We start from the raw sequence: 26,498 nt of genomic DNA, 5'->3' as shown, positions 1-26,498 counted from the left end.
ACAGAGACTCTCTGTCCCACAGCGACTCCATGGCATCTCACGAGACAAGCTTGTTGACTCAGAGAGAGAAACACAACACATAAAGTACATGGTTAGGTGCTAAAAATACACACACAAAAAAACATCAATTTAGTTGTGATTGTCTCCCAACGTTTGTCCAATACAAGCTGTTTAATGCAGCCATACGTTTGTCCAATACAAGCTGTTTAATGCAGCCATACCATCCATGTGAATCAGCTGTTTAATGCAGCCATACGTTTGTCCAATACAAGCTGTTTAATGCAGCCATACGTTTGTCCAATACAAGCTGTTTAATGCAGCCATTCGTTTGCCCAATACAAGCTGTTTAATGCAGCCATACGTTTGTCCAATACAAGCTGTTTAATGCAGCCATACGTTTGTCCAATACAAGCTGTTTAATGCAGCCATACGTTTGTCCAATACAAGCTGTTTAATGCAGCCATTCGTTTGCCCAATACAAGCTGTTTAATGCAGCCATACGTTTGTCCAATACAAGCTGTTTAATGCAGCCATACCATCCATGTGAATCAGCTGTTTAATGCAGCCATACGTTTGTCCAATTTACAAGCTGTTTAATGCAGCCATACCATCCATACAAGCTGTTTAGACCTTGGGGTGGAAATAGTTGACGAGGACTGGTGTGAAATATTTGAAAGTGCCAGAAGAATTTCTGTGTGCAACAGAGTTTGGTCGATTCAGTTGAGAATTATACATAGATTGCAAATCTTACCCAGCCTTCATCACAAAATGAATGCTAGTCTGTCCCCTCTCTGTCTTAAGTACAAGACAGCGGTAGGAGACTATTCTCACTGCATATGGTCATGTTCTAAAATAGAGGGATATTGGCCGGGTATAGTGCAACAGCTGAGTGTGATCTTTGGTGTGGAGTTGTTGGACCCAGATCCGGTCCGCCTTATTCTTGGCCTTCCTCATAACAAGATTGTTAACAAACATCACAAGCTGGGTGCTGTCGCTGGATGCCAGTAATTGTGCTGATTGTGATTGATGTTGATAGGATCTGGTGTCATTTTGTTAACAATTTCCATGTTCTTTATAAAGAGGTATTGCCTTGGCCTGGGGCAAATACATAAGACTCTGTTGTACAAGACGGGCTGCATCCAAAATGTGTCTCCACATGTTGTCTTATGTTCTGTGTTCCACGTGTCTCCTACCAGGGACTTACTGTAATCGGAGGAAACAAAGAAGGGAGGACAGGACAGCAGAAAAAAGGAAAGCATACAGAATTAGGACATCCTCTGTGCTCAGTATCATAGATTAGATGTCCGTTGATGACCTCAGGCCAATAAATGTCCTCTACAAGTAGCTTTTTTTTGTCAGTATTGAGCTAGTCATCACCTTTCAATTCAAGCAACTGAATCCAGAAGGTTTTTTTATGCTTGGCAGCAGTGGGGGAAAAAAGAAAAAAAAGGGGATTATGCTACATTACAGCGTGTTGAATGTTGTCACGCTGTGAAACAGATTTCTTAGAAAGTTTTGAAAGGTGTTTTGATAGTGCACCACATGTCTGTCCGTGACTCTTTTTAAAATCCTGTATGTATGATTTGTGGCTGTTTTCTTGATATTAATAAAATATATATAAGCCTTATTTGATATCCAATTTACATAGGATACTTTTTTTTTATGTCTTTGTTGTTTTGGTATTGTTAGCTGAGCTACCATTGAACTTAATCTGAGTTGTCAGGATGCCAGTCGTGAAGACATTACTCATAAAATATCTGTCTGAGTACCAGATGAGCCCGTTTTCTGGCTGATTTACAAATGAGTGGGTGCAGAAAGTTAGAATATATTTTCGCTCCAGCTGCTAAGAGTGTGCTTGCCATTCAGCAGATTGGTGTTAAAATCATCCAAAAGAAGACTCACTTTATTGTTCATAAAGTACATGGCTGTAATTGGAACTTGCAGTGTTGGAGTCATGTGACTTGTATCAACAAATTATCATTCATTTATCAGGAGGTGGATTTCAAGAAAGAGTGATCCAAGTGATCCATCAACAGAATCTGATTTTAGTCGAAGGTCTACTCTCTCAATATACTGAAAATCCTTATTTTCAAAAATAGAAACTATCCGCAATTGTAGATTGACCACACCAACCAACAACATTGTAGATTCCTCACAAGAATTGAAAATCCATGATTATTATGATAAAACATTAGTACGGACCGTTGGTGGTCCGCGGGGCTCCTCCTGGTGGTCCGCCAGAGAGAGAGCGAGCGTCTCTCACATCTTCCTGTGTGTGTGTGTGTGTGTGTGTGTGTGTGTGTGTGTGTGTGTGTGTGTGTGTGTGTGTGTGTGTCCATTTTGAAACTTATGTTATTATTTAGCCTTTCTGATGCTATTTCATGTTTAAAAGAATCAATACATTTTATTGTAGGGGTGGGTGGATTTTGCTATACGCAGTAGAACTGGTCCCTGGGAAATGTCGTTTGGTAGTGGTACTTGGTCAGAAAAGTTTGGGAACCCCTGTTAGAAATCCACACACAAATTTCTAGTGTGGAGACTGGCTTTGCACGCTCAACCGGTGTTTCTCTGGCTCAAGCCGATTTCTTGTCATTCTATCTATGAGCAATTGTGATGTCACCAGTGATGTCATCAGTGATGTCACTCGAGGTGTCATCAGTGATATCATCTGGAATGTAACATGAGCAATTGTTATGTCATCAGTGATGTCACTCGATAATTTGTTACGCACGGAGTGGAACCAGGCCACCTTATTATAGTAGTAAGATGATCTGGGTTTGGCAGCTGGATAGCTTGCAAGCTCAGGGCTAGCTCTCATTATGTCCATGCTATGTCCCTTCCCCCAAAGGTTTGTTTAGGCAGACAAGCCTGATCTGCTGTTGGGATGTGCGAACAGTAGTAGGCCTTTCCACCTGTAAGCAGTCAGTTGGGATATGTGAACAGTAGGCCTCTCTACCTGTAAGCAGTCAGGTGGGATATGTGAACAGTAGGCCTCTCCACCTGTAAGCAGTCAGGTGGGATATGTGAACAGTAGGCCTCTCTACCTGTAAGCAGTCAGTTGGGATATGTGAACAGTAGGCCTTTCCACCTGTAAGCAGTCAGGTGGAATATGTGAACAGTAGGCCTCCACCTGTAAGCAGTCAGGTGGGATAATATGTGAACAGTAGGCCTCCACCTGTAAGCAGTCAGGTGGGATAATATGTGAACAGTAGGCCTCTCTACCTGTAAGCAGTCAGTTGGGATATGTGAACAGTAGGCCTTTCCACCTGTAAGCAGTCAGGTCGGATATGTGAACAGTAGGCCTCCACCTGTAAGCAGTCAGGTGGGATAATATGTGAACAGTAGGCCTCCACCTGTAAGCAGTCAGGTGGGATAATATGTGAACAGTAGGCCTCCACCTGTAAGCACTCAGGTGGGATAATATGTCAACAGTAGGCCTCTCCACTGTAAGCAGCAAGGTGGGATAATATGTGAACAGTAGGCCTCCACCTGTAAGCACTCAGGTGGGATAATATGTAGACAGTAGGCCTCCACCTGTAAGCACTCAGGTGGGATAATATGTGAACAGTAGGCCTCTCCACCTGTAAGCAGCCAGGTGGGATAATATGTTAACAGTAGGCCTCCACCTGTAAGCAGTCAGGTGGGATAATATGTGAACAGTAGGCCTCCATCTGTAAGCAGTCAGGTGGGATATGTGAACAGTAGGCCTCTCCACCTGTAAGCAGTCAGGTGGGATATGTGAACAGTTAGTAGGCCTCTCCACCTGTAAGCAGCCAGTTGGAATATGTGAACAGTAGGCCTCCACCTGTAGCAGTCAGGTGGAATATGTGAACAGTAGGCCTCTCTACCTGTAAGCAGTCAGTTGGGATATGTGAACAGTAGGCCTCTCTACCTGTAAGCAGTCAGTTGGGATATGTGAACAGTAGGCCTCTCTACCTGTAAGCAGTCAGGTGGGATATGTGAACAGTAGGCCTCTCCACCTGTAAGCAGTCAGGTGGGATATATGAACAGTAGGCCTCTCCACCTGTAAGCAGTCAGGTGGGATATATGAACAGTAGGCCTCTCCACCTGTAAGCAGTCAGTTGGGATATGTGAATAGTTAGTAGGCCTCTCCACCTGTAAGCAGTCAAGTTGGATATGTGAACAGTAGGCCTCTCCACCTGTAAGCAGTCAGGTGGGATATATGAACAGTAGGCCTCTCCACCTGTAAGCAGTCAAGTTGGATATGTGAATAGTTAGTAGGCCTCTCCACCTGTAAGCAGTCAAGTTGGATATGTGAATAGTAGTCCTTTCCACCTGTAAGCAGTCAGGTGGAATATATGAACAGTAGGCCTCTCCACCTGTAAGCAGTCAAGTTGGATATGTGAACAGTAGACCTCTCCACCTGTAAGCAGTCAGGTAAGATATGTGAACAGTAGGCCTCTCCACCTGTAAGCAGTCAGGTAAGATATGTGAACAGTAGGCCTCTCCACCTGTAAGCACTCAGGTGGGATATGTGAACAGTAGACCTCTCTACCTGTAGCAGTCAGGTGGGATAATATGTGAACAGTAGGCCTCTCCACCTGTAAGCACTCAGGTGGGATATGTGAACAGTAGGCCTCTCCACCTGTAAGCAGTCAGGTGGGATAATGTGAACAGTAGGCCTCTCTACCTGTAGCAGTCAGGTGGGATAATATGTGAACAGTAGGCCTCTCTACCTGTAAGCAGTCAGGTGGGATAATGTGAACAGTAGGCCTCTCCACCTGTAGCAGTCAGGTGGGATAATATGTGAACAGTAGGCCTCTCTACCTGTAAGCAGTCAGGTGGGATAATATGTGAACAGTAGGCCTCTCTACCTGTAAGCAGTCAGGTGGGATAATGTGAACAGTAGGCCTCTCTACCTGTAAGCAGTCAGGTAAGATATGTGAACAGTAGGCCTCTCCACCTGTAAGCAGTCAGGTAAGATATGTGAACAGTAGGCCTCTCTACCTGTAAGCAGTCAGGTGGGATAATGTGAAGAGTAGGCCTCTCTACCTGTAAGCAGTCAGGTGGGATAATATGTGAACAGTAGGCCTCTCTACCTGTAGCAGTCAGGTGGGATAATATGTGAACAGTAGGCCTCTCTACCTGTAGCAGTCAGGTGGGATAATATGTGAACAGTAGGCCTCTCTACCTGTAAGCAGTTAGGTGGGATAATATGTGAACAGTAGGCCTCTCCACCTGTAAGCAGTCAGGTGGGATAATATGTGAACAGTAGGCCTCTCCACCTGTAAGCAGTCAGGTGGGATATGTGAATAGTTAGTAGGCCTCTCCACCTGTAAGCAGTCAGGTGGGATATGTGAACAGTAGGCCTCTCCACCTGTATCAGTCAGGTGGGATAATATGTCAACAGTAGGCCTCTTTACCTGTAAGCAGTTAGGTGGGATAATATGTGAACAGTAGGCCTCTCCACCTGTAAGCAGTCAGGTGGGATATGTGAATAGTTAGTAGGCCTCTCCACCTGTAAGCAGTCAAGTTGGATATGTGAACAGTAGACCTCTCCACCTGTAAGCAGTCAGGTGGGATATGTGAACAGTAGGCCTCTCTACCTGTAGCAGTCAGGTGGGATATGTGAACAGTAGACCTCTCCACCTGTAAGCAGTCAGGTGGGATATGTGAACAGTAGGCCTCTCCACCTGTAGCAGTCAGGTGGGATAATATGTCAACAGTAGGCCTCTTTACCTGTAAGCAGTTAGGTGGGATAATATGTGAACAGTAGGCCTCTCCACCTGTAAGCAGTCAGGTGGGATAATATGTGAACAGTAGGCCTCTCCACCGTCTGTATTGTCCTCTCCCCATACGCAGCAACATTTCCTCAGCTCAATAAGAATTACAGTCGTTCTTGACGGTAATGGAGAGGAGGAATGTGCTTTCTCTGCCCTCGTTCCAATTAGCCTGAAGGGGGCACTAAGTGGTGTGACTCATTACGAATATTGGCCATAACTCTACAACAATTGGTCCAATCATCGCTTGGCACATATGCCGAGTATAGGTGAGCAAAGCTGCAAGGACATTTTAATATTTACAATTAGCAGGCCCCAGCCCCAGACAAAAATGTCTACCCCTTATTCTGGCCATTTACTGTAATAGAAAAAAATAAAAAAAATAAACAAACAAACAAATAAATAAATAAATAAATAAATAAATAGATAAATGAATGAATAAATACATATGTGTGTGTGTGTGTGTGTGTGTGTGTGTGTGTGTGTGTGTGTGTGTGTGTGTGTGTGTGTGTGTGTGTGTGTGTGTGTGTGTGTGTCCAAATTTCATGCAAAATTGACTAAGGGAGTGCAGCTGGGGGCCCTTTGAATATCTACAGTAATCGATCACAGCAATGCTAATGCAAACATCAATGCCTATGGACCCGTAATGTAAAGAGGAATCTGTGACTTTAACCTAGCAAAAGCAGGTCATTGCCAATCAGAGAATATTCGGAGTTCCCAAAGCATATAAGCATTAAGAGATGCAGCAGATTACCTTGTTCATAGTCTCGCTGGCCAGCCTCCTCTCCCTTCCGTCCGAGGAGTCTGGCGCCGCAGGTCTCCATAACTGGGATAAACCCTCCCCTGCTCTAATCTGCTCTCCCATTTGAGCGACTGTTTCGGTGGCAGCCGGATGTCCGCTCCCGGCTTATTACAAACTCTGTCATTGGCTCCGACCATGTCAATCAGAGCGGCTTCCGCTCCCTCCTCCCCGCTGTAAATAGTGCCCTGCCGCCGCAGTGAAAACAACAACACTAACTAGCTAGCAAGCTAACGGCAGAAACCTACACGCTAGCTCGTTGCTACACGCTGAAAACGGCAAGTTGGATTGTTTGAAACTATTTTCCAAGGGCACTGCCGCTAAGCGCCGCCCATCGCAATCCCACTATGGAGACCTGCGGCGCCAGACTCCTCGGACGGAAGGGAAATGAGGCTGGCCAGTGAGACTACCTTGTTCATGATAACTGGGCAGAATCATCAGAAGCTTCTAGGCTTCTAATTTGCAGCATTTTTAACATACAGTAATCAGCTGTGGACGCAAGCAAAGCCACGCTGACTTTGAGTAATTGTAGTCAAATAATGAGGGAAATAGGGAATCTTGAAGTGAAACGAGTTGATAACGATCTGTAGCCACAGCATCTTTGACAGCAGAACACCTGAATTGATATTATATGGTTGAGATATTAAAAGCTGGAGAAAAAGCAGTATTTTGTTTCTCACGTGCCATGAGTATGTGAATCACACAATTACTTTCAATGTAGTATCATTATAGTTGAAGACCCTATTTTCTGCTGTTTCTGTTTGCTGCCTTAGACATTTTGTGGAACCCCCCCAACCCCCCCCCCCCCCCCTTCCCCCAATGCTTTTGTCTGTACTTTTATTCACCAGCATTTCTGTGTGAAGATGTGTGTGTTGTGTGGTGGTGTAAATGTATGTAACATGAACCAAAAGCAGCCATGTCTCATTCAGGTTGTTCTTATTAACTGCTGAACTGGGAAATGCATCAGCGCACAGTTGACAGTGTTTGGGTGGCGTGTTGGGTTGGAGTCAGGTGAAGTGTTGGGTTGGAGTCAGCTGAAGTTCAGACCAGTGAGACATGAGCTCGCAGATTCAGCTCATTTTCTTTTAATGCTTGCCATTACTGAGTTCTAGCTGGTTAATATCCTGATGACTCAGGATGGAAGGCCAAATATGATACCTTGTTTTGACCACAATAAGTGAAGGGACAGTTATATACTGTCTAGTCATACTGTGTGTCATCAGACTAAAGATTACCTCATGTAATGTATTAGTCAGTTGTATGTCTGCATGTCTGCCAATGTATTATGACCAGCTGAAATGGGAAGACTCTGACCTCTGACCTTGAGAACAGCCAGCCAGCTGGACTGGATGTTTGAAAATCATGCCGTTGTTTTTGCGGAGCTGTGATATCCTCAACTTGGCATTTGGTGATATTTACCAAAAATGTAGTAACATTTGTAATTTTAGTTTCAAAATATTTTGTTTGGAGTGAGTTAAGTGCTTCCTTATTCGTTGTACTTCACAGACTCATATTAGCCAGTGAAGTGCAAATTGATGTCAGCTGTTTGCTTTGTGATGCTAACCAGCACAGACATTAACGTCTGTTGTTTAAGCTAAGCCAGAAGTGTACTTTTGAACTAGAAAAAGCATTGTTTTTCAACCAGAGGATGGAGTGTGCCGACTTCCTCCGCTGCGTTACAAATGGGAGTGGTGAAATCTTGTCCTCACCGTGGCAAAGAGCCTACTATATGTCAGAGCCTCAGGCCTGGCTGAATGCAATCTCGGCGCAACTTCTTGTCACAACATTTTGCATGACATGAATATTTGGAGGCTGATGCTGATGTATTGTAGTTGTAAAGGTCTTCCAAAAGCACCACAGAGTGGAAGCTCTGTACGCCGACCAACAAGCTGTCACTTCCTGGGAAGGTGCTAATAACAAACTGACAGCAGGTACACCTCCCAACATCTGACATGGATGTAATACTCCTCCCTCTTCCCTTCTCAAGCCCAATCCTGCCACTGTGCACCTCTCTCAGCACTCGCCTTCCTTCAAACTTCCCTGCTTTCCTCCTGATAAGCAGACTTCATCCCAAACATATTATATCTATTCACTCTGGGGGATTAAGTGGAGATACATGACATTTTAGGCCATTCCAAGGGCCTGAGTCATTGCATAAACAACTCCTACGCTTTGCCAGGGAAATATTTATCCTTGCTCATAGAACTTGTTGAGATAGTGTCAACACTGCTTTAGAGACACAATTAGATCTGTGGATGGAAAACAGAGTACTCACGAAAATACAAGTGTGCAATATGAGACAAGTCGAGAATACTTGTAAAGATGCAAGCATATTCTACTGATAACAATAGTGAAAGATGAGCAAATCCATGATATCAAACATCTTTTTAGAGTATGTGAGACCGTATATCATGCCTCTTTATTTTGGCTCCAGATTGTATTTTTAGACCACGATTTCTTCGTCTTTACTGCTGTTTATACTGGAGTAAAAATATATATATATATATTCCACCAATTCTGATTAAGATCATGACCAAGGCGTGTGATTTTGTATGTCTTCCTCAGTAACCACAACGCTATCTCCAGGCTCAGGCCATGCCAGAAGATGCAACGACACAGAGAAGGCCTACTGTGTGAATGGCGGTGACTGTTACTTCATACATGGTATAAATCAACTCTCCTGCAAGTGAGTATTGCTGTGATTCATACTGAATTTTGATTCTGCTTCCATCTTGTTTTTACAGTATCTTCTTTTTAGAGATTCCCTCTGCCGCTGTGCAGCAGCTTCCCCAGGCTCATTTCACTCTAGAGCTGCACTCTTTCACATCCCACCCCGCAGTTTCATATGCGACTGTTTTGTTTTCACCATAGCACTTTCTAATGTTCTTCTTTCTGTTTTGTTTTCACCATAGCACTTTCTAATGTTCTTCTTTCAGTTTTGTTTTCACCACAGCACTTTCTAATGTTCTTCTTTCTAATGTTCTTCTTTCTTGCAGCAGCAGTGGCACATTGCATGAGAGTGCTGTTGCCAGCGAGCCGTACTGCACCTGTTCTGTTCATTTCTTGTGTATTTTAACGCTAATAAGGAGATGAGCTGGTGGTGCGCTCATCCTTTTAAGTCGTGTTTAGTGTAGAAGTCAGAGGAGCTGCACATTAAAAGGCTTTTGAAAATGTCATGAGTCACTGCTTTAGTAGTGAGCAAATATTTATGCCTGTTAGAGGCCCCCAATGAGGTCAATAGAATCATTGCTTACATTTAACGTCCTTGGGAAGGGGGCTCTAGACCCTTATCTCCCATGTCGCGCAGAAACCTTGTGTTTCATCTTGTCAGGGAGAAAACAGGTTGATGTTATCATTGGCTTATTTTCTTCTTTTCTATTTGACATTTTCAATCTCCAATGGTTTGTCTTAGACCCAGGGTCGTTAAACTTTTTGTACACTCCTGGGGGATAATGTCCAGGATAGGTTATAGGTTTTAAATGAAGTGTGGGGGGGGGGGGGGGATAAACTTCTCTCATATCACTTGACATACCTTGCATAAAAAATGAAAGTTATATAGACGGGAGAAGGATAGAAGAAGGTTTATTGCTCTATAAATGTAGAAAGTATATTTCATTTTATTTTTTAATGGAAAACATAATAGTGATAGTCTGTAAATCAGGCAGATGTTTTTTTTTTTTAATAAAATAAAATAAATCCCATGATTTTACTCCCATTTTCTCCCCAATTGTACTTGGCCAATTCCCCCTGCTCTCCCGGCTGTTGCTCCATCCCCTCTACCGATCTGGGGAGAGTTGTAGACTAGCACATGCTTTCTCCGATACATGTGCAGTCACCCGCCACTTCTTATCCCGTGACAGCAAGACGTTTCACCGGCAAAGGAGGGTCATGCGGACAACCAATCAAGCCGGAAGTAACACGGGGGCTCGAACCTGTGACCCTCGTGTTATTAGGCAGGGAATCTACCTGGACAGCATAGGCTGATCTGTATTGAGTTTATGCCATCATTGCATTGTTGGAGATTTGGTTTGTGCGGAAAAAATAACTGTTCTCATTCACCAGGTACAGTATGTCACGGAACTGGCATAAGCAGTAAAATTTCAATTAAAAACGTGTACATTATCATTACATTAACAGTTGGTACTGCTGTTAAACATTATTATGTTGTATGTTCTGCTCCATCATCAACATGCCCTAAGTCCTCTGGCTCCTCTCATCTTGTGCGCTCAGTTGGCCCAAAGAAGAATATTCGACCAACAATAGGACATGGCTGCACCAGCCATTCAATAAGCTGTGTGTGTACAAATTGGAGGCAGCAATAACTCAATTGCTGCAGCTAATTCACTCACGGCCGGCCAGGGCATGGCTGCAGAAAAGTTGGATAATGCACTGAAGGTCTGCAGGGATTTCTTGCCCCAAAGCCATCTCATTCAATATAGGCCAGGCTTCAGTGGGTATTACTCACTGGCTAAACAAGTCTTACAGACAGCTAGGCCTATTTTTAATGCTCGCTCCTTCACTTTGAAATATCAACTTTGTTTGGGGAAGGGAAAGGTTAACTAATGACCCAAAGTAGACATTTCCTTGGCATGTGGATTATTGTACAGATGTGTATAGCATGTGTATTATCAGCCAGGTCAAAGCATGAAAAGCAGAGCAAAGACACTTAACTACCAAAGTAGTCATCGAAGGTACCAAGGAAATTAGATTTTCAGTGGATTCCAAGCAGCTGCCCTTGATATGTGTTAAATATGATCTTACCAAATTCTCTAACGTTAATTTAAAAGAAAACCTGAGCTTCTCTTGGATTATAATAAGGAATTATTTTTTCCCCAGCCCCCCCTTTATATATATGTATAATATATATATTATACATATATAATATGTATAATTATATAATCATTATAAAACACTATATATAGTGTTTTTTTAACAGTTGCATAAGTCTTGAGTAGCTTTGACAATGGACTATTAACCATTTTTGGCAAATGTAAGTGAAAACGTGTTGTTATAGCAACCACATTTGTTACATTAACCAAAAACGTGGAGATTGAATAATTCAAATTGTGCTTTAGAAGATCACATCAAAACTCAATATTCTGGATCTATTAACTAGGCAGGCAAACCTTTTTTCTCCTCCAAGTGGATGAACATTGAACAATCCATTTGGTATATAGCTCTCATACATGTTAGTTTTCATCTCTATTTTCAAAACTTTCATTAGACATTAATTAGACATTGTCCCGTCTAAATAAATAAATCAAAAAATGTATAGGGATAGAGCCAAAAATCCATTATTAAAAAAAAAATCAACAAAGTGCAGTGGGAACTTGCAGCAGCGGGAGTCTTCAACTCTCCGGCTGGGGCTCTGCTGCTCTCCAACGGCTCCTTTCCCTGGAAGAATGTAAGCAGAAAACACATGAGAAATTATGACTAGTGCAAATACAACACATGCTAAAACTATCACGATTTCTCCAAGAGTTCTTTTATTATTCTTTAGATTTTAAAGGAACACTCCGCCCATTTTCAACCAGCTTTGTATCATTAGAACATCAGTAGTATATCAGAAAACTGTAAACTGTTTTGAAGTCTGTCATTTAATTTGACAGTTATTGAGTGTTAAAGTGTGGACCAGTGACATCACTGGTCCACACTAACTCAAATTAATAACTCATTAACTCAAATCAACTCTCAATAACTGTCAAACTAGATGACGGTTTTGAAGTCATTCATCTAGTTTGACAGTTATTGAGAGTTGATTTGAGTTAATGAGTTATTAATTTGAGTTAGTGTGGACCAGTGATGTCACTGGTCCACACTTTAACACTCAATAACTGTCAAATTAAATGACAGACTTCAAAACAGTTTACAGTTTTCTGATATACTACTGATGTTCTAATGATACAAAGCTGGTTGAAAATGGGCGGAGTGTTCCTTTAAGTTAAATGTTATGTAGGCCTATGTGAAGGTTTTTTTTCTTATTTTTTACTGAAGATAGTTAAGTTTGCAGCCAAACCACACTGAATATTTGCACACTCATCTGATATTTAAATTACATAGCGATAGTATTTCTTTCCTCTTTCAACCAGTTTTCCTTCATCTAGGTGGTGCTATTCCCCAGTTAAACCAAATCACTCAGCGTGAGTAATTTAACATTGAATGTCATAATACTCCTGGGAGGCTTTGTGTAAAACCCATAAATCATTAGCCTTGACCTTTGTTGGACTGCTGGTGAAGTTGTGAATGAGAGAGAGTGGAATGTCGGTACCCCTAAAGCACCAAGCTGCAGAGTCAATAAAAGAGAGATAGCTGCACACTTCTTCTCATGCAAAAAGAGACCAAACATGATGGAATAAACCTGAGCTTTTCTTTGCGTGGAGAGAAGTGTGTGGCTCTGTGTCTGTTTTACTCTTTAGGATTTTCCTGACGGCCAGCACCTTGTTTTGGTGACCGTTCCCTCTCACCCCCTAAAACACCAACCCCACACCCTGATGCAATTATAATGAGGTACGACTGTTTGGCCACCAGACACAATTGAGTCTGCTACACAAGGACCTTAGGACCTAGGGGATCTTTCCTCAAATATAAGCCTCATGCTAGAAACCTTGGGGTCGTTTTTGACTCTGGGGCACTTATGAGGGACAAGTAAAGAATGTTGCACATTCATGATTTTTTTTCTCCAATATCTTTTTGTCTACTCAGGACTGAAAAAGGGAAATTCATGTTTTTGTTTTTGTTTTTGTTTGTTGTTGTTGTTGTTGTTGTTGTTGTTGTTGTTGTTGTTGTTGTTGTTGTTTTTTGTAACTCAGTGCTCTGGTCATAAAGCTCTTTTTGCAGATGGTTCAAAATGCAGCTGCCAGGCTCTCAACAGGAGAAGAGATCACATGAACCTGATTTGAGCTTCCTTGCATTGCCTTCCTATAACATTGAGAATTGATTTTAAGATGTTATTGATTACCCACAAAGCAGCACACCATTTAGCCCCACCCTACATTTCTCTCTAAGGGAGACTGCATCTTTGAACTCTGGAATGACATGCCATTCCATATAAAGATAGACACGACTGTATTATTCTTTAAGTGTCTTTTTAAGATCTGTTTTTGTAAATTTGCCTTTTATTGATTTGCCATTCATATATTGCTGCTTTTACTGTATTGTTCTTACTTTTATAACATTTCTTTATTGTTTTGATTGTTCAATATTTCCCTGCTATTTTTACTATTCAAAAACAGTTTGATTGGCTGGAAAGCCATTTCAAAAATATTTTTTTAGAAAAGTTATATATAAATAGATATTATCATTATTAGTACTAGTAGTTGTAGTAGTAGTAGTCGCAGTATTACAGGAGTTAAGACGAGAGGACTGGTGAAGTAACCAATTATCACCAATTATCATTGATGAGCAAGTGCCAGTATTAATGTATTTCTTCCATTTTCTGTAATTGGTGCCAGTACCAAAACTGAATACAGTCGTGTTGAACAGAACAGAACAGTTTAACACAATGGGGACTCCTAGAAGAGACCTAGTTGTGTGTGTTCTATGGAATTTTCTGTGTGCTGGGATTCAAATCCACAATATTCACAATATTTCTATTTTGTATAATACTTTTGTGCTCCTTCCCAGATGTCCGGACGGATACTTTGGCCCACGATGCTTACAGACTGAGCCGCTGCGGTTGTACATGCCCAATCCTTTCAAAAGTATGTCCACTTGATATGAGCAGCTGAGAACAGAGAAAACACCTCTGTGGACTCCTGCTGCCCCCCCCCCCTCAGCTCTCCTCCTCTTCCCCCTTCTCTCTCCTTCTCAGGTCGACATGCACCGAGCTGTGCACCACACAAACTACACAATGGTGTCATCCATGGGAACCTCTGCCTCTGCTGGCTGTAGATGTGCTGTTGTTCTAATACTATGTTTCTCTCCTTCTCTCTCTCTCTCTCTCTCTCTCTCTCTCTTTCTCTCTTTCTCCCTCCCTCACCCATTTCATATAAATATTCTCTCAATTACACTCCACCCTTGCCCTCTCTCTCTTTCTGTTCTCTTCCTCACTCATCCACCACCACCACCCTCCTCCTCTCTCTCTCTCTCTCTCTCTCTCTTTTTGTGGCTTTGTTTCTTTTTCTTTCCATCAGGTGTCCAAATGACTTTACTGGTGATCGCTGTCAAACCTACGTTATGGCCAGTTTCTACCGTATGTCAATTTCCTCCTCTGTCACTGTCAGACTGTCCTTGTGTCATGCATGTTGGATGTGGAGAGATTGCATTGATCGATTAGTTGTGATTGGTTAGTGTCTCTACCGTCTCTGATAACTCATTCGTAAGCTAGCATAGTCGAGTAGAGACTGTTAACATGTCTGGTCTGCATGTGATGAACTCATAATTAGTTGCATGTCTACTACACTCAGAACAGAGAGTTGATAGGAAACGTGATAGTGACAAGTAAGGGGCTGAATGTGGATGCTGAATGGAATAGTATGAAGTCAACTGCATGTAACAACACAGTCTAATGAGAAATGCAATTTCAATCCCTTTAACTCAGTATATTGATGCTGCAAACACAGTCATGTATGATGCTATTAGTGCTGAGAAAGGCAAGACTGATCAATTAGCTTGAACTAATAGGCTGATCAATTAGCTTTAACTAATAGGCATGGCAAATGGTTGATTCTGTTTGGTTGCACACAGCCTTAACTGATGACAAATGTTGCCATTCGAAAGGAATTTGCTTGTTCAGATGACATTTTCATTCTGATTTATCTTGGCCTGATTGCCTCTATAGACCCACAAGATATAGGATTTTCTTCATGAATATATAATAATAATAATAATAATAATAATAATAATAATAACAATAATAACAACAACAACAACAACAACAACAACAACAACAACAATAATAATAATAATAATAATAATAATAACAATAATAATAATAATAATAATACCCGTGCTTCTTTAGCAGGTTATACACAAGTCAGCATGCCAAAATGTCACTCGGCACCCATATAATTATTGACTAATTTCACTTGATAGTAGGCACTAAATCTGTCAAGAATTCACAGCATTCATTATAAAAGTCCAATTTGCTGTTGCTGTTCTTAGTCCTTGCATTGCCATTAGTTAAACCGCAATAAGAAAGCCAATAATAATAAGCCACAATAAGAAAGCCAAAGACAAATTTCCACATTGTGGACAACAATAAATTGAATTGAATAAACATACTAGCACAGACGGCACATCACTTCATATCAGATATGGTAAGCTGGTACATGAGATGCAGTGGCTTTTGCAATATTAGCCAATAACTGACCTTAAGGAGAGCCTCTAGTGACTCTGGTGGCTTGATTGCACATTGTGAAGCTCACAATTGCATTTGTTTGAACATGCACAGCTTCAGAAGTAGCAGTAAAACGGTGCTCTCACAGTGGAGACTCGGACTGCTCTCGCAGATGTCCTTAGCATAAAGTTCATGCACTATTACCAGAGTGCCGTGTCAAATGGCTTGGCTAGCCTGGGGTAAGAGAACTGAGCCCTGCACCACTCCACATTGGCAACATCAGCAAACACATCCATCACATGCATAATTATACCCAGATTAGACAGAGGTTTTTTAGAGAACTAACCTGACAGATCTTGCCCTTAAGCTTTTTCCCTTTGAAAAATATCCACATGGTCTGGAATCATGTTTCTTCAGCTTATCTACTTTATCGCTTCCACTTCAGTGTCACTTACAGTATATGTTGACTGCTTGTAGGATTTCTTATGCAGTGGGTGACATTGAAACCCAATTGACATGTGTAGCCAAGAAGGGCAGACATCAATGAAACATACATTCCTATCGGCCTCCTCTCATCCAACAATTGAAGGCTTGGACTTGCTTCTCAGAAAACGTATACCAATCACAGTCAGTATATCGTTAAATACGCTGCATACATTCCACGGCGTGTGATGGCCAAGAACTAATTATTCGCTATATTATACTGCATGCCTGTTAGCATCATGTCTTTACAAGCCCATGTGGTTTCAGTTTAGTCTAACAAAACAGTCACACAATAATGATGATGATAATTTAATGTGTTCATGAGCGGCCTGATGCGACCTGCAGAGCCCCATCACTGCCCCATCACTGCCCCATCACTGCGGCCTGACTCGTGTAGCCTACACATAATGTTTGTTTACTGTAGGTTGGCTCAGAGTACCTAACCCCTTAACTCCAAGTCAGTTCGCCTCACATGAAGTCATAATGCTCTGTTGAAATGACTGAAGTAGACGCTGATATGCTTGTTCTGCATTCTGTTTAACCCTGGTGCAGCTGTGCGACTGTATTTCCTTTCAAAGAGAGCACACATTTCAAGCTCTCATCCAGCCACATGAACATAGACAAGACTTTGATTCCTCCACTTCCATTCAAAAGAGCAGACCACACACGAGTAAAAGCCATTAGCATTAGAGAAACAAAGGATGACATATCATGCATCAATATGGTAGAAACCACACACCACACAAAGCAAAAAAAGCTCTGTCTTTACATAAAGCATTTATCTTCGCCCAACCGCTTATGCCCATAAAGGTTGCCACCCACCCATGACACTATTGTGGGAGGATCTTAAGAGTAGACATAGTAAGAGCAAATTCTATGCCACCTGTAAACCATAGGCTACCTAAATGAAAGTCTGTGGATTCACATAGAAAAGTTGACGCCTCCACTCTATCCTAGTATAACATCTGACCTGACACATGACATTGATTGCAGAGCCATCCCTGTTTCCCTCCAGATGGCCATTAACCTGTCTGTCATTGTTTCAAAAAGTGCACATCCAGCGTAGGAATCAGGTCGGTGAAAGCCACATCGCAACTGCAGTAATGTAGTGGTGACTGACTGCTCCCTGCGAGAACTGAGGCACATCAGTGTAATGTATCGCCTTTGAAGTGACGATTACTCCGGCACCATTTGTTTTTAGCGTAACTGCTGTAACAGCCTTCAGATAGTTCATCCCTTATTCAATTCACAATTAATGAGAATGGATTATATTTTCTTTCAAAGAGCGCACAGCTTCTCTCAAACAAAAGCGCACATACACATGCATGCACACGCACGCACACACGCACGCGCACACACACACACACACACACACACACACACACACACACACACACACACACACACACACACACAGACACACACACACACACACACACACACACACACACACACACACAGAGTCCCCACCGCCTAGAAGGGCGCCTCCCATCCCCAGAAGAGAAGGAGGATGGCTTCAGCTCCTCTGGCTTAACAAGAGCATGTTGTCATAACAACAGCTGGGATTCGCTTCAACCAGAGTAAAGCCAGTGAGCTGCCAGAGCTATGGACTCAGCTGGTCGGTGCAGCCTCCCTATGGCCTCACTTTCCCATACATGTACACTGTAGAATCCACCTCCAAATGTTACAGTTTAACATAATTATTCAAATACTGTACAGATGCACTCCTTTGCTAGATTGATTCATTTGATGGGTGTGGAATGAAGCTGATGATTTAGTATTTTGGGCGAAGAGAAAACTGAAAGCACATGCAGATAGTCTCAGCAGACGCATACAGTATTTCCCCCATAGAAATCATATTGGCTATGCACCTAATACATTCACGCCGGTCCTATTATCTGTCGTATTATCCAAATAGCCAGTGTTGTTGTAGTCAAATCACTATATCCCGAGACAAGTCTTGAGTACCCAGTGTTCAAGTCCAAGTCCGAGTCACTAAAGAAGAGTCCCAGTCGAGTTCCCATCACCTGAGTCTATTAATATAGCTATATCTCCCATCACCTGAGTCTATTAATATAGCTACTGTATATCTCCCATCACCTGAGTCTATTAATATAGCTACTGTATATCTCCCATCACCTGAGTCTATTAGCTATATCAATATGTTATGCCAAATTATTATTAGGGCCTATCCCCCCCCCCCCCAAAATTCTTTAACAAGTCTGAATCCCCAACTTCCAAGTCCAAATGCATGACTGCTCTAGTCCAAGTTTGAGTCTTCAGCGCTCAAGTCCAAGATCAACTCGGACTCGAGTACTACAATACTGCAAATAGCATGCAGGGAATGTTTGTCTGCGAACTAACAAGTATCATCTATCAAATGTGCAAAAACAGTTGCCTGTACTAAATGCAGTATTAACATTGGACTGTGTTGAGACATGCAGTAGATAGAAATATATCATTTACATACAAGGGAACATCCAGAATCACATTTTTAGTTTTGGTAGTAGTAATCCTATTGCAAATTAATTTAACCCAATTGATAGCTGTGTAGTCATGTAGTTGTATGCAGTGTGGTTGTGTAGACTGGTGTTGCATGCTGTGAGTGTTTTCTGGCGTCTTGTCACCGAGGTGCTTGTTGAAAGTGGCCAGTGTTTTACTGACCACTTTGTGATGACAATTACGTCTCGTGTTTGCTGTCTCAGTTGCTATAATGCCCATTTTTATTTGTTATGCGTGTTCAACTGTATGTTGGAAGGTGTCTCTCTCTCTAAAGCTGTTCTTTTGTTTCTGTTTTCTTCCAACTGTCAACCCTCTGCAATGGCAGAGCATCTTGGGATTGAATTTATGGGTATGGAACAATCCATTTTGATTCTCAGTCTAAGCATAGCTACTAAATAGATGTCCTAACCTGTGAAGCAAATAGTCCCTTGATTAACCAATCAATCAATCATAATGATGGTAACTCATCGGTCTGAAAAACTCAATGCAACTGATCCTCCATCAAACATTATTAACATGGATGCCTTCACCTGCAGCTCTCATGCATGTGCATTTGAGTTGATGATTTTTTAACATAGAAACTCTGAAGATGTTCTTTCTCTTTAACTACCCTCCACAAACCACTTCATCCACATTTGAAATCAGTAATGCAGTATTACACATGTGAACTACATTCCAATTCTATTGTTGCATGTTCCAGCCCAAATTAGCAGAAATCACACAATCAGTAGCTGATTGTTGATATACATGAATTGCAGTACGAGTGCTGCATAGGACACCCATTATTTCCACCTCACTCATCATAGTACATTTTCCATAGGACAGATTTCAGCTTTTCCACTCCAGTTATAGCACACCTTCAACCCCATAACAAGCATGCTATCATGTTTGTAGTTACCTCACTCTTAAACTCTACCTTTCTAAGCAATCATCCATCTAGTCCCTTTAGTCCCATGCCTTTAGTTTCTGTCTTTTCCTTTCTTCTTTATTGATGTGTGACCCTGTCCTATTCTTTTTGCATCCTCCAATGACTTCTGTCTGGTTGAAATGTAGCTTAGAAGTATAAATACATCTAAAGAACTTTTGTGTTGCTGCTTTGATTTATCCTTCAAGGAGTGGATGCTGTGGTATGAGCATGCAATGCTATATTTAGAAGATGCAGCCATGTTTTCTATTTTCACTTTTCCTACTTTTATTGTTGGCCATTGTTTTTGCCTACCTTTTCCACAAGAGTGCATTTGAATCAAATAATGCATTTGGGGGGAGTGCGCAATTAATATTACAGGCATCTTGTCAGAAAACTCATGGTACATTGGTGTGCCACGAGAATACTATTACAGGCCTCTTGTCAGAAAATTCATATGGTACATTGGTGTGCCACGAGAACTAATATGACAGGCATCTTGTCAGAAAACTCATCCAGCTCTCTCTGTCTTCGGCACGAGTGAGTCCACTCTATTTCGCATGGAGAGAATTACAACATATTGCATGGCATCGCAAACAACGATTGCGAGACGGGAATCCGATCGGTTTTATTGATGTAATGCCCAGGCATTGCCTGGCCACACCTGTGAATAATTCTGGTACTTAAGACCGCCCACATTCCATTTGCGCTGGCATTTTGGGGGCGCAGATGATTTGGCATGCCTCTAATTTGCGCCTGCGGCACGTGCCGTGAACATTTCCGCATCCCCACCGAGAATTGCATCCCACCATATTTTGGGGCTGTTTTAACAGGGAGGTCACGTCTACCCAGACAATTATATCACTTTTAAACAGTTACATTTCTCTATAAATCATTACAATATGCTCCTGTGAGGTGGGGTTGCGTTTAGCTGCTGCCGGGTGGGGGTGCAAAACTCGGCATAATACCTGGACACTAGCGCAAGGCGGACTGCTATCTTCCCTGCCTTAAGGCACAGGTGCGCAAGTGCAAATAGGGGATATTCCCTGTACCAAGATAGGGCCCGATGTCTCTAAAGACTTGTCAGAAAACTCATATGGTACATTGGTGTACCACAAGAATACTAGAATATATTACAGGCATCTTGTCAGGAAACTCATATGGTACATTGGTGTACCACGAGAATACTAGAATATATTACAGGCTTGTCAGAAAACTCATATGGTACATTGGTGTACCACGAGAATACTAGAATATATTACAGGCATCTTGTCAGGAAACTCATATGGTACATTGGTGTACCACGAGAATATTACAATATTAGTCTCTAAAGACAGAAAACTCATAGGTACATTGGTGTACCACGAGAATACTATAATATTAGTCTCTAAAGACAGGCGCGTTTGCTCCCGCAATTTGCAAATGCTCCTGACAACTACGTCTGTACTTCAGCAGGTCTCAAAGTTTCACCTGCCTCAGTTACGTTTCAGAGTGTCGTGTTTGGTCTGATACTATTGAAGTTCCTTCTGGTTTGAAGCGTTTTTGTTTTGTTTGTTTGTTTGTTTCCTTTGGAAGATGATAACTTCCTCTGTCCAACTTTTAATGGGTAGAAGTACAGACTCTCTGGAGCATTTGAAGATTGTGGAAGAGATAGACTGGCTTGAGAGACTAGTCAGACTACTAGAATATTAGTATTATACCAGCATCAACATTAATTTACCTCTGTTGAAAATTCTTCATCACTCGATAACTAGTAATATCACCCAGTTTGCTGCTATAAATAAACTGACCGTGCTGTTTTAGTCACGGTGTCAGAAACTTGACTCAAATTGGCATGCTGATGTAAAATGGCTGCTGGTGAATGAAAGGACAGGGTAAGAAACCTCTGATGGAAGGAGTTGTACAAATTCAATTCATTGTTATTACATTATTTATCAGGACTAGCTATTTGCTCCGTCACTCTCCCCAGAGAGGTTGTACAGGACCCTAACTCCCCAGAGGAAACAAAGGCTCCTGCTCAGCTGCACACAAGCTCTTGTCTGGAAAAGGAAAAAGGCTAAAAACATCGGCCAAGATTTCTCCAATTTCATTTCTTCATGATATGTATCAATATATGATATGTATCATGTATCTCATGTATCATGATATGTATCAATATATTTGAATGGTGTCTTTAGCAAGATATTTATTTACAGTAAATGGTATGGATAATGCTCCAAGCTGTACAGTATCACTGTGATAATGCCTCAGTAGGTATATGCTAGCTATAGTATAAATGAGCAGAATGAGAGTATTGATAAGGCTCCCTGATAGATTTATCAGATAACAGAACCTTTAAAATTAGAGGATCTGATTTAGGTGCAACTTGAATATTTTTGACCTACATTTCCACCCATCCAAGATAGCTGCATGTGTTAGACCTTGCACATACATATTTGGTACAACACTTCACAATTTGCACATCGAATTAGTCATTAAACCTTACACAATTTGCAATTTGTAGGATTTTGGAGAATAACACTCCTATAAACACATCAGTCTTAACTATTGCTATGCCCTGTCCCCTGCCTACACCCCTGTATGGAGTGCCGCGGGAATGAGTCTTAAAACTCGGAAGTTAGCATCACCCTGTTCCCTCGAAGTACATGTAAATGTACTTCCCCACCCACCCACCCACCCACGCTGCCTCCCATCACCGCAGCATAGGGAGCGAGAGCATCTGTTGTATTTCTGATTACAGGAGAGGAGAGGTGTGATTGTGAGATGAGTTGTCATGGAGAAGAAGCTTTACACTATAGTCAGGAGAGATTTTTTTTTTAGTTGTACTGTGCAAAAGTGGGAACTTACACCTTCAAGCGACTGATTTTTTTCCCTGCTTGTTTCTTACTGTGTGCATGTGGTGTGTGTGGGTGTGGGTGCGTGTGTGTATTTGTGGGTGTGATGTTGACAGAGGCAGAGGAGCTGTATCAGAAAAGAGTCCTGACAATCACGGGTATTTGTGTGGCACTGTTGGTGGTGGGCATCGTATGTGTGGTTGCCTACTGTAAAACCAAGTAAGTCATCCTTCAATATGGATCCACTCATATGAGTTTTGATCACAATGCTTTCCTTTCCAATTGCTGCCACTACAAGCCTTGGAAATGTACTGTATGGTGTGCCGCGGGAATGAGTCTTAAAACTCGGAAGTTAGCATCACCCGGTTCCCTCGAAGTACATGTCAATGTTTTTTTGGTAACCCTTTATTTTACAGGTACCCTAGTTACATATGAACTATTTGTAATTACAATTACACATGAACACCAAATGTAATTACACAGTAATTACCAATAGTTATAAATGATGTTCTTACATTGTAACGGACCTGTAAAATGGAGTGAGTCTGTTCAACTGTGGTTCATATGTAGTTACTGTACATGTTACCGGACCTGTAAAGTGGAGTGAGACTGTTCAACTGTATAGTTCATATGTAGTTACTAGGTACCGGACCTGTAAAGTGGAGTGAGTCTATTCAACTGTAGTTCATATGTAGTTACATGGTACCGGACCTGTAAAGTGGAGTGAGTCTATTCAACTGTAGTTCATATGTAGTTACATGGTACCGGACCTGTAAAGTGGAGTGAGTCTATTCAACTGTAGTTCATATGTAGTTACTAGGTACCGGACCTAAAATTTGGTCTGTTACAATGTAACTACATATGAACGTCATTTAGAACTATTGGTAATTACTGTGTAATTACATTTGGTGTTCATGTGTAATTACAAATAGTTCATATGTAACTAGGGTACCTGTGAAATAAAGGGTTACCGTTTTTTCTTTGTGTTTTTTGTGTGGGGATTTTGGTTAGATGCCTGCAATAAGCTCTGAGGTTAACAAAAGTTTATGAAACTGAGACTGTTGTGTTCAGCAAGATAATCTTCATAAAGGAATACCATTTTATGATTTTTGAAGTGTTTTCTGGCAATCATGATTTTTGAGAATCACATTAACAATACGCTTAAAAAAAAGTGGTGTTAATTTGTGAAGATTATCTTGCTGAACACAAATGTCTCAGTTTCATAAGCTTTTGTTCACCACAGACCTTATTTCAGGCATCTAATCAAAATCCCCATAGAAAAATAACATTGACTTTGAGACGAGGGAACCTCCTAACTTCTGGGTTGGCCTACAAAAATACATCATCCCTGGGGTACTCTATACTCTATAAATGCAATGGCTATGGGAAAAAGAGGTTATTGTGTCTGCTAATTATGAACTTTTCAAATTATTATTCAGAGGACATGTTTAGGTAATACAGCTAATATGGTTGTTTCATTTAAACTTGTTCATGTATCAAGCAAAAGGGCATGATAGGAGGTTTAAGCATAAGTATCTTGCTTGCCAACAAACAGACAATGACTGAGATTTGCTCCACAGGAAACAAAGAAAGAAGATGCACAATCATCTGAGACAAAACATGTGTCCAGAACACCCCAATCGGAACCTAGCTAACGGACCCAATCACCCAGGACCAGGCCCAGAGGAAATCCCCATGGTAGATGTGAGTTTAGTGAACGGAAACGCAACTAAATATGTGCACATACAGACACACACGCACACGCACACACACACACACACACCCACACCCACACCCACACACGCACACACACACACACACACACACACACACACCCACACACACACACACACACGCACGCACACACACACACACACACACACACACACACACACACACACACACACGCACCCCACACACACACACACACACACACACACACACACACACACACACACACACACACACACACACAGCAGCAGCTTTATGTTTAGTTATGCAATGTAACGTCCCCTCCCCATGTGTCTTTCACCACGGACCATCTGCTGGATCCATTGTTTGGCCACAGTACATATCAAAGAATGTCCCTGCGACTGAGCGAGTCATACGGCCTGGAACAGAGGGCTCCTTCCCCGGCAGCCATGCCTCTTCCAGATCTCACAACTCTTCCACACGGGCCCATTCATCAACTCACAGGTAAGCCTGCAACATACACATGTCTTTCCCATTAAATAGACATACTTTACCATTATATACTAGTCACAAAACAGAGAGATAGTCAAGTGGTTAAGCCCCATGCCTCTGGGAAGACATTAGCCCCAGAACTGAGCCGCCGCCTTTGTTTCCTAGTCTGCATCTCAGCTGAGATCCCATGAATTCCACTGTGGGCTCCATTGAACAAGGCCCTAGTTTTTCATACATGTAGAAAACACAATAAAACAGTACTTGCCTTAAACAGACTGTTGTTGTTCATCGAAATGGGCTATTTGTGTTCTTGAGTGTTGCTTAGTTTTCAATACCGAGGGTTTTTTGTAATGCCAGAGCATTTCATTTCTGTTCTTCTGGATGTGTAATGAGCAAAGAGGGTGCTGTTTCCCCACTGGGGAGTGGAAGAACAATTGAAAAGACAGGCGCGGACCTGAAAAAAACCCTTGGTATTGAAAACTACACAACATTCAAGGAAACAAATAGCCTGTTCCAATGGACAACAACCATCTGTTTAAGGTAAGTACTGTTTTATTGTGATTGCTACATGTATGAAAAAGTAGGGCCTTCTTTAATGGAACCCACAGTGGAATTTGTGGGTGCTCAGCTGAGACACTGACTACTAGGAAACGAAGGCAGCGGCTCAGTTCTGGGGCTAGGAACACCTTTGCATGGATTGAAACGCTCCTTTTTTGATGAAAGAATAAAACAGAAGACTCACAAATAAAGAGAAACACAGAGACATGCGGAGGGTGCGTGTTAACACCGTCTTTGTTTTGTCAGACACGAGGAACGGACATGGAGTCTGGAACATTCGGACAGTATCCTCTCGGACTCACCGGGGTTGATGTCATCATCTGTGGGGACCAGTAAATGCAGCAGTCCTGCGTGCATGGAGGCACGGGCTCGGCGTGCTGCACACTGTGCTTACTCTGACCCCCATCGGCCGGGCCTGCCGTACGGTGACTCCTTTGACTCGCTGGGAGACTCTCCGCACAGTGACAGGTGGGAATAAGGCCCGCATGGCTCAGTGTGGTACTGGGTTTGGTGAACATTTTTGAGAAGCTTCCTTTGTCTACTGGTTCTCTCTCAGCCTCGAGAGGCCAGTCAGGGCTCTGTGAGAGGCTCATTGGGAAATGACATATAGCAGACATGATGATGAGATAGATACATTAAGGTAGGCAAGAGTGAGCAACAGTGCTTCTTCTCTAGGAGGAACTGTCTACATACAGCTATTGTAATATTGTTCTCTGGCCAGTAATCGGACTAGAGGGTGGCCATTGATTTCCATTGAATATGAGCCATAACACGACAGTTCAAGCACGAATGTTTGACTCTAGTCAATGTGCTTTCTACACTTCCACAAGCTTTACATAATGACATGATGAGAATAAATGCCCTTTTGCCCTGTCCTAATACTCCACCCACTCTTAACTCATTGAGTGCCAATGACGACAATCGTCGTCAATTCAAATAGTAACGTTGAGTGCCAATGACGACGATTGTCGTCAATTGCGTTTTTTGACGGTGGGACGTGGATCAAAGCCTGATCCATCTCCTGTGGAAATATGGGAGATGTCGAATGTGTAAAAGCTATTTTACTGACCCATTAGGTGGCGACAGTGCTCTCCAGATTAGAGAAAGGTGAGGAAAAACAGCAGAAGAAGTCATGGGGAAACGGAAACCGCATCGGTATGCATCGATATGCATGAAGCATAACGTTAGCTGTGCCTGTGAACAGCAGCCAATCTGC

General features: G+C 42.1%; 1 protein-coding gene across 1 annotated transcript in view; it reads left to right on the top strand.

Moving 5' to 3' along the window:
- The window catches only part of nrg2a (neuregulin 2a), a 92,598-nt gene that overhangs the window by 49,497 nt on the left and 16,603 nt on the right, over positions 1-26,498 (top strand). Inside the window, exons 4-9 of the mRNA XM_083633296.1 lie at positions 9,106-9,226; positions 14,164-14,240; positions 22,657-22,759; positions 24,121-24,244; positions 24,609-24,736; positions 25,529-25,750. Of these exons, the coding sequence (XP_083489422.1) occupies positions 9,106-9,226; positions 14,164-14,240; positions 22,657-22,759; positions 24,121-24,244; positions 24,609-24,736; positions 25,529-25,750 (775 nt within the window). The remainder of the gene's footprint in view (positions 1-9,105; positions 9,227-14,163; positions 14,241-22,656; positions 22,760-24,120; positions 24,245-24,608; positions 24,737-25,528; positions 25,751-26,498) is intronic.

This window comes from Poromitra crassiceps (genome assembly GCF_964638095.1).
Source record: "Poromitra crassiceps genome assembly, chromosome: 1".
NCBI lineage: Eukaryota > Metazoa > Chordata > Actinopteri > Beryciformes > Melamphaidae > Poromitra > Poromitra crassiceps.
This window is presented reverse-complemented; position numbering and strand designations above follow the sequence as displayed.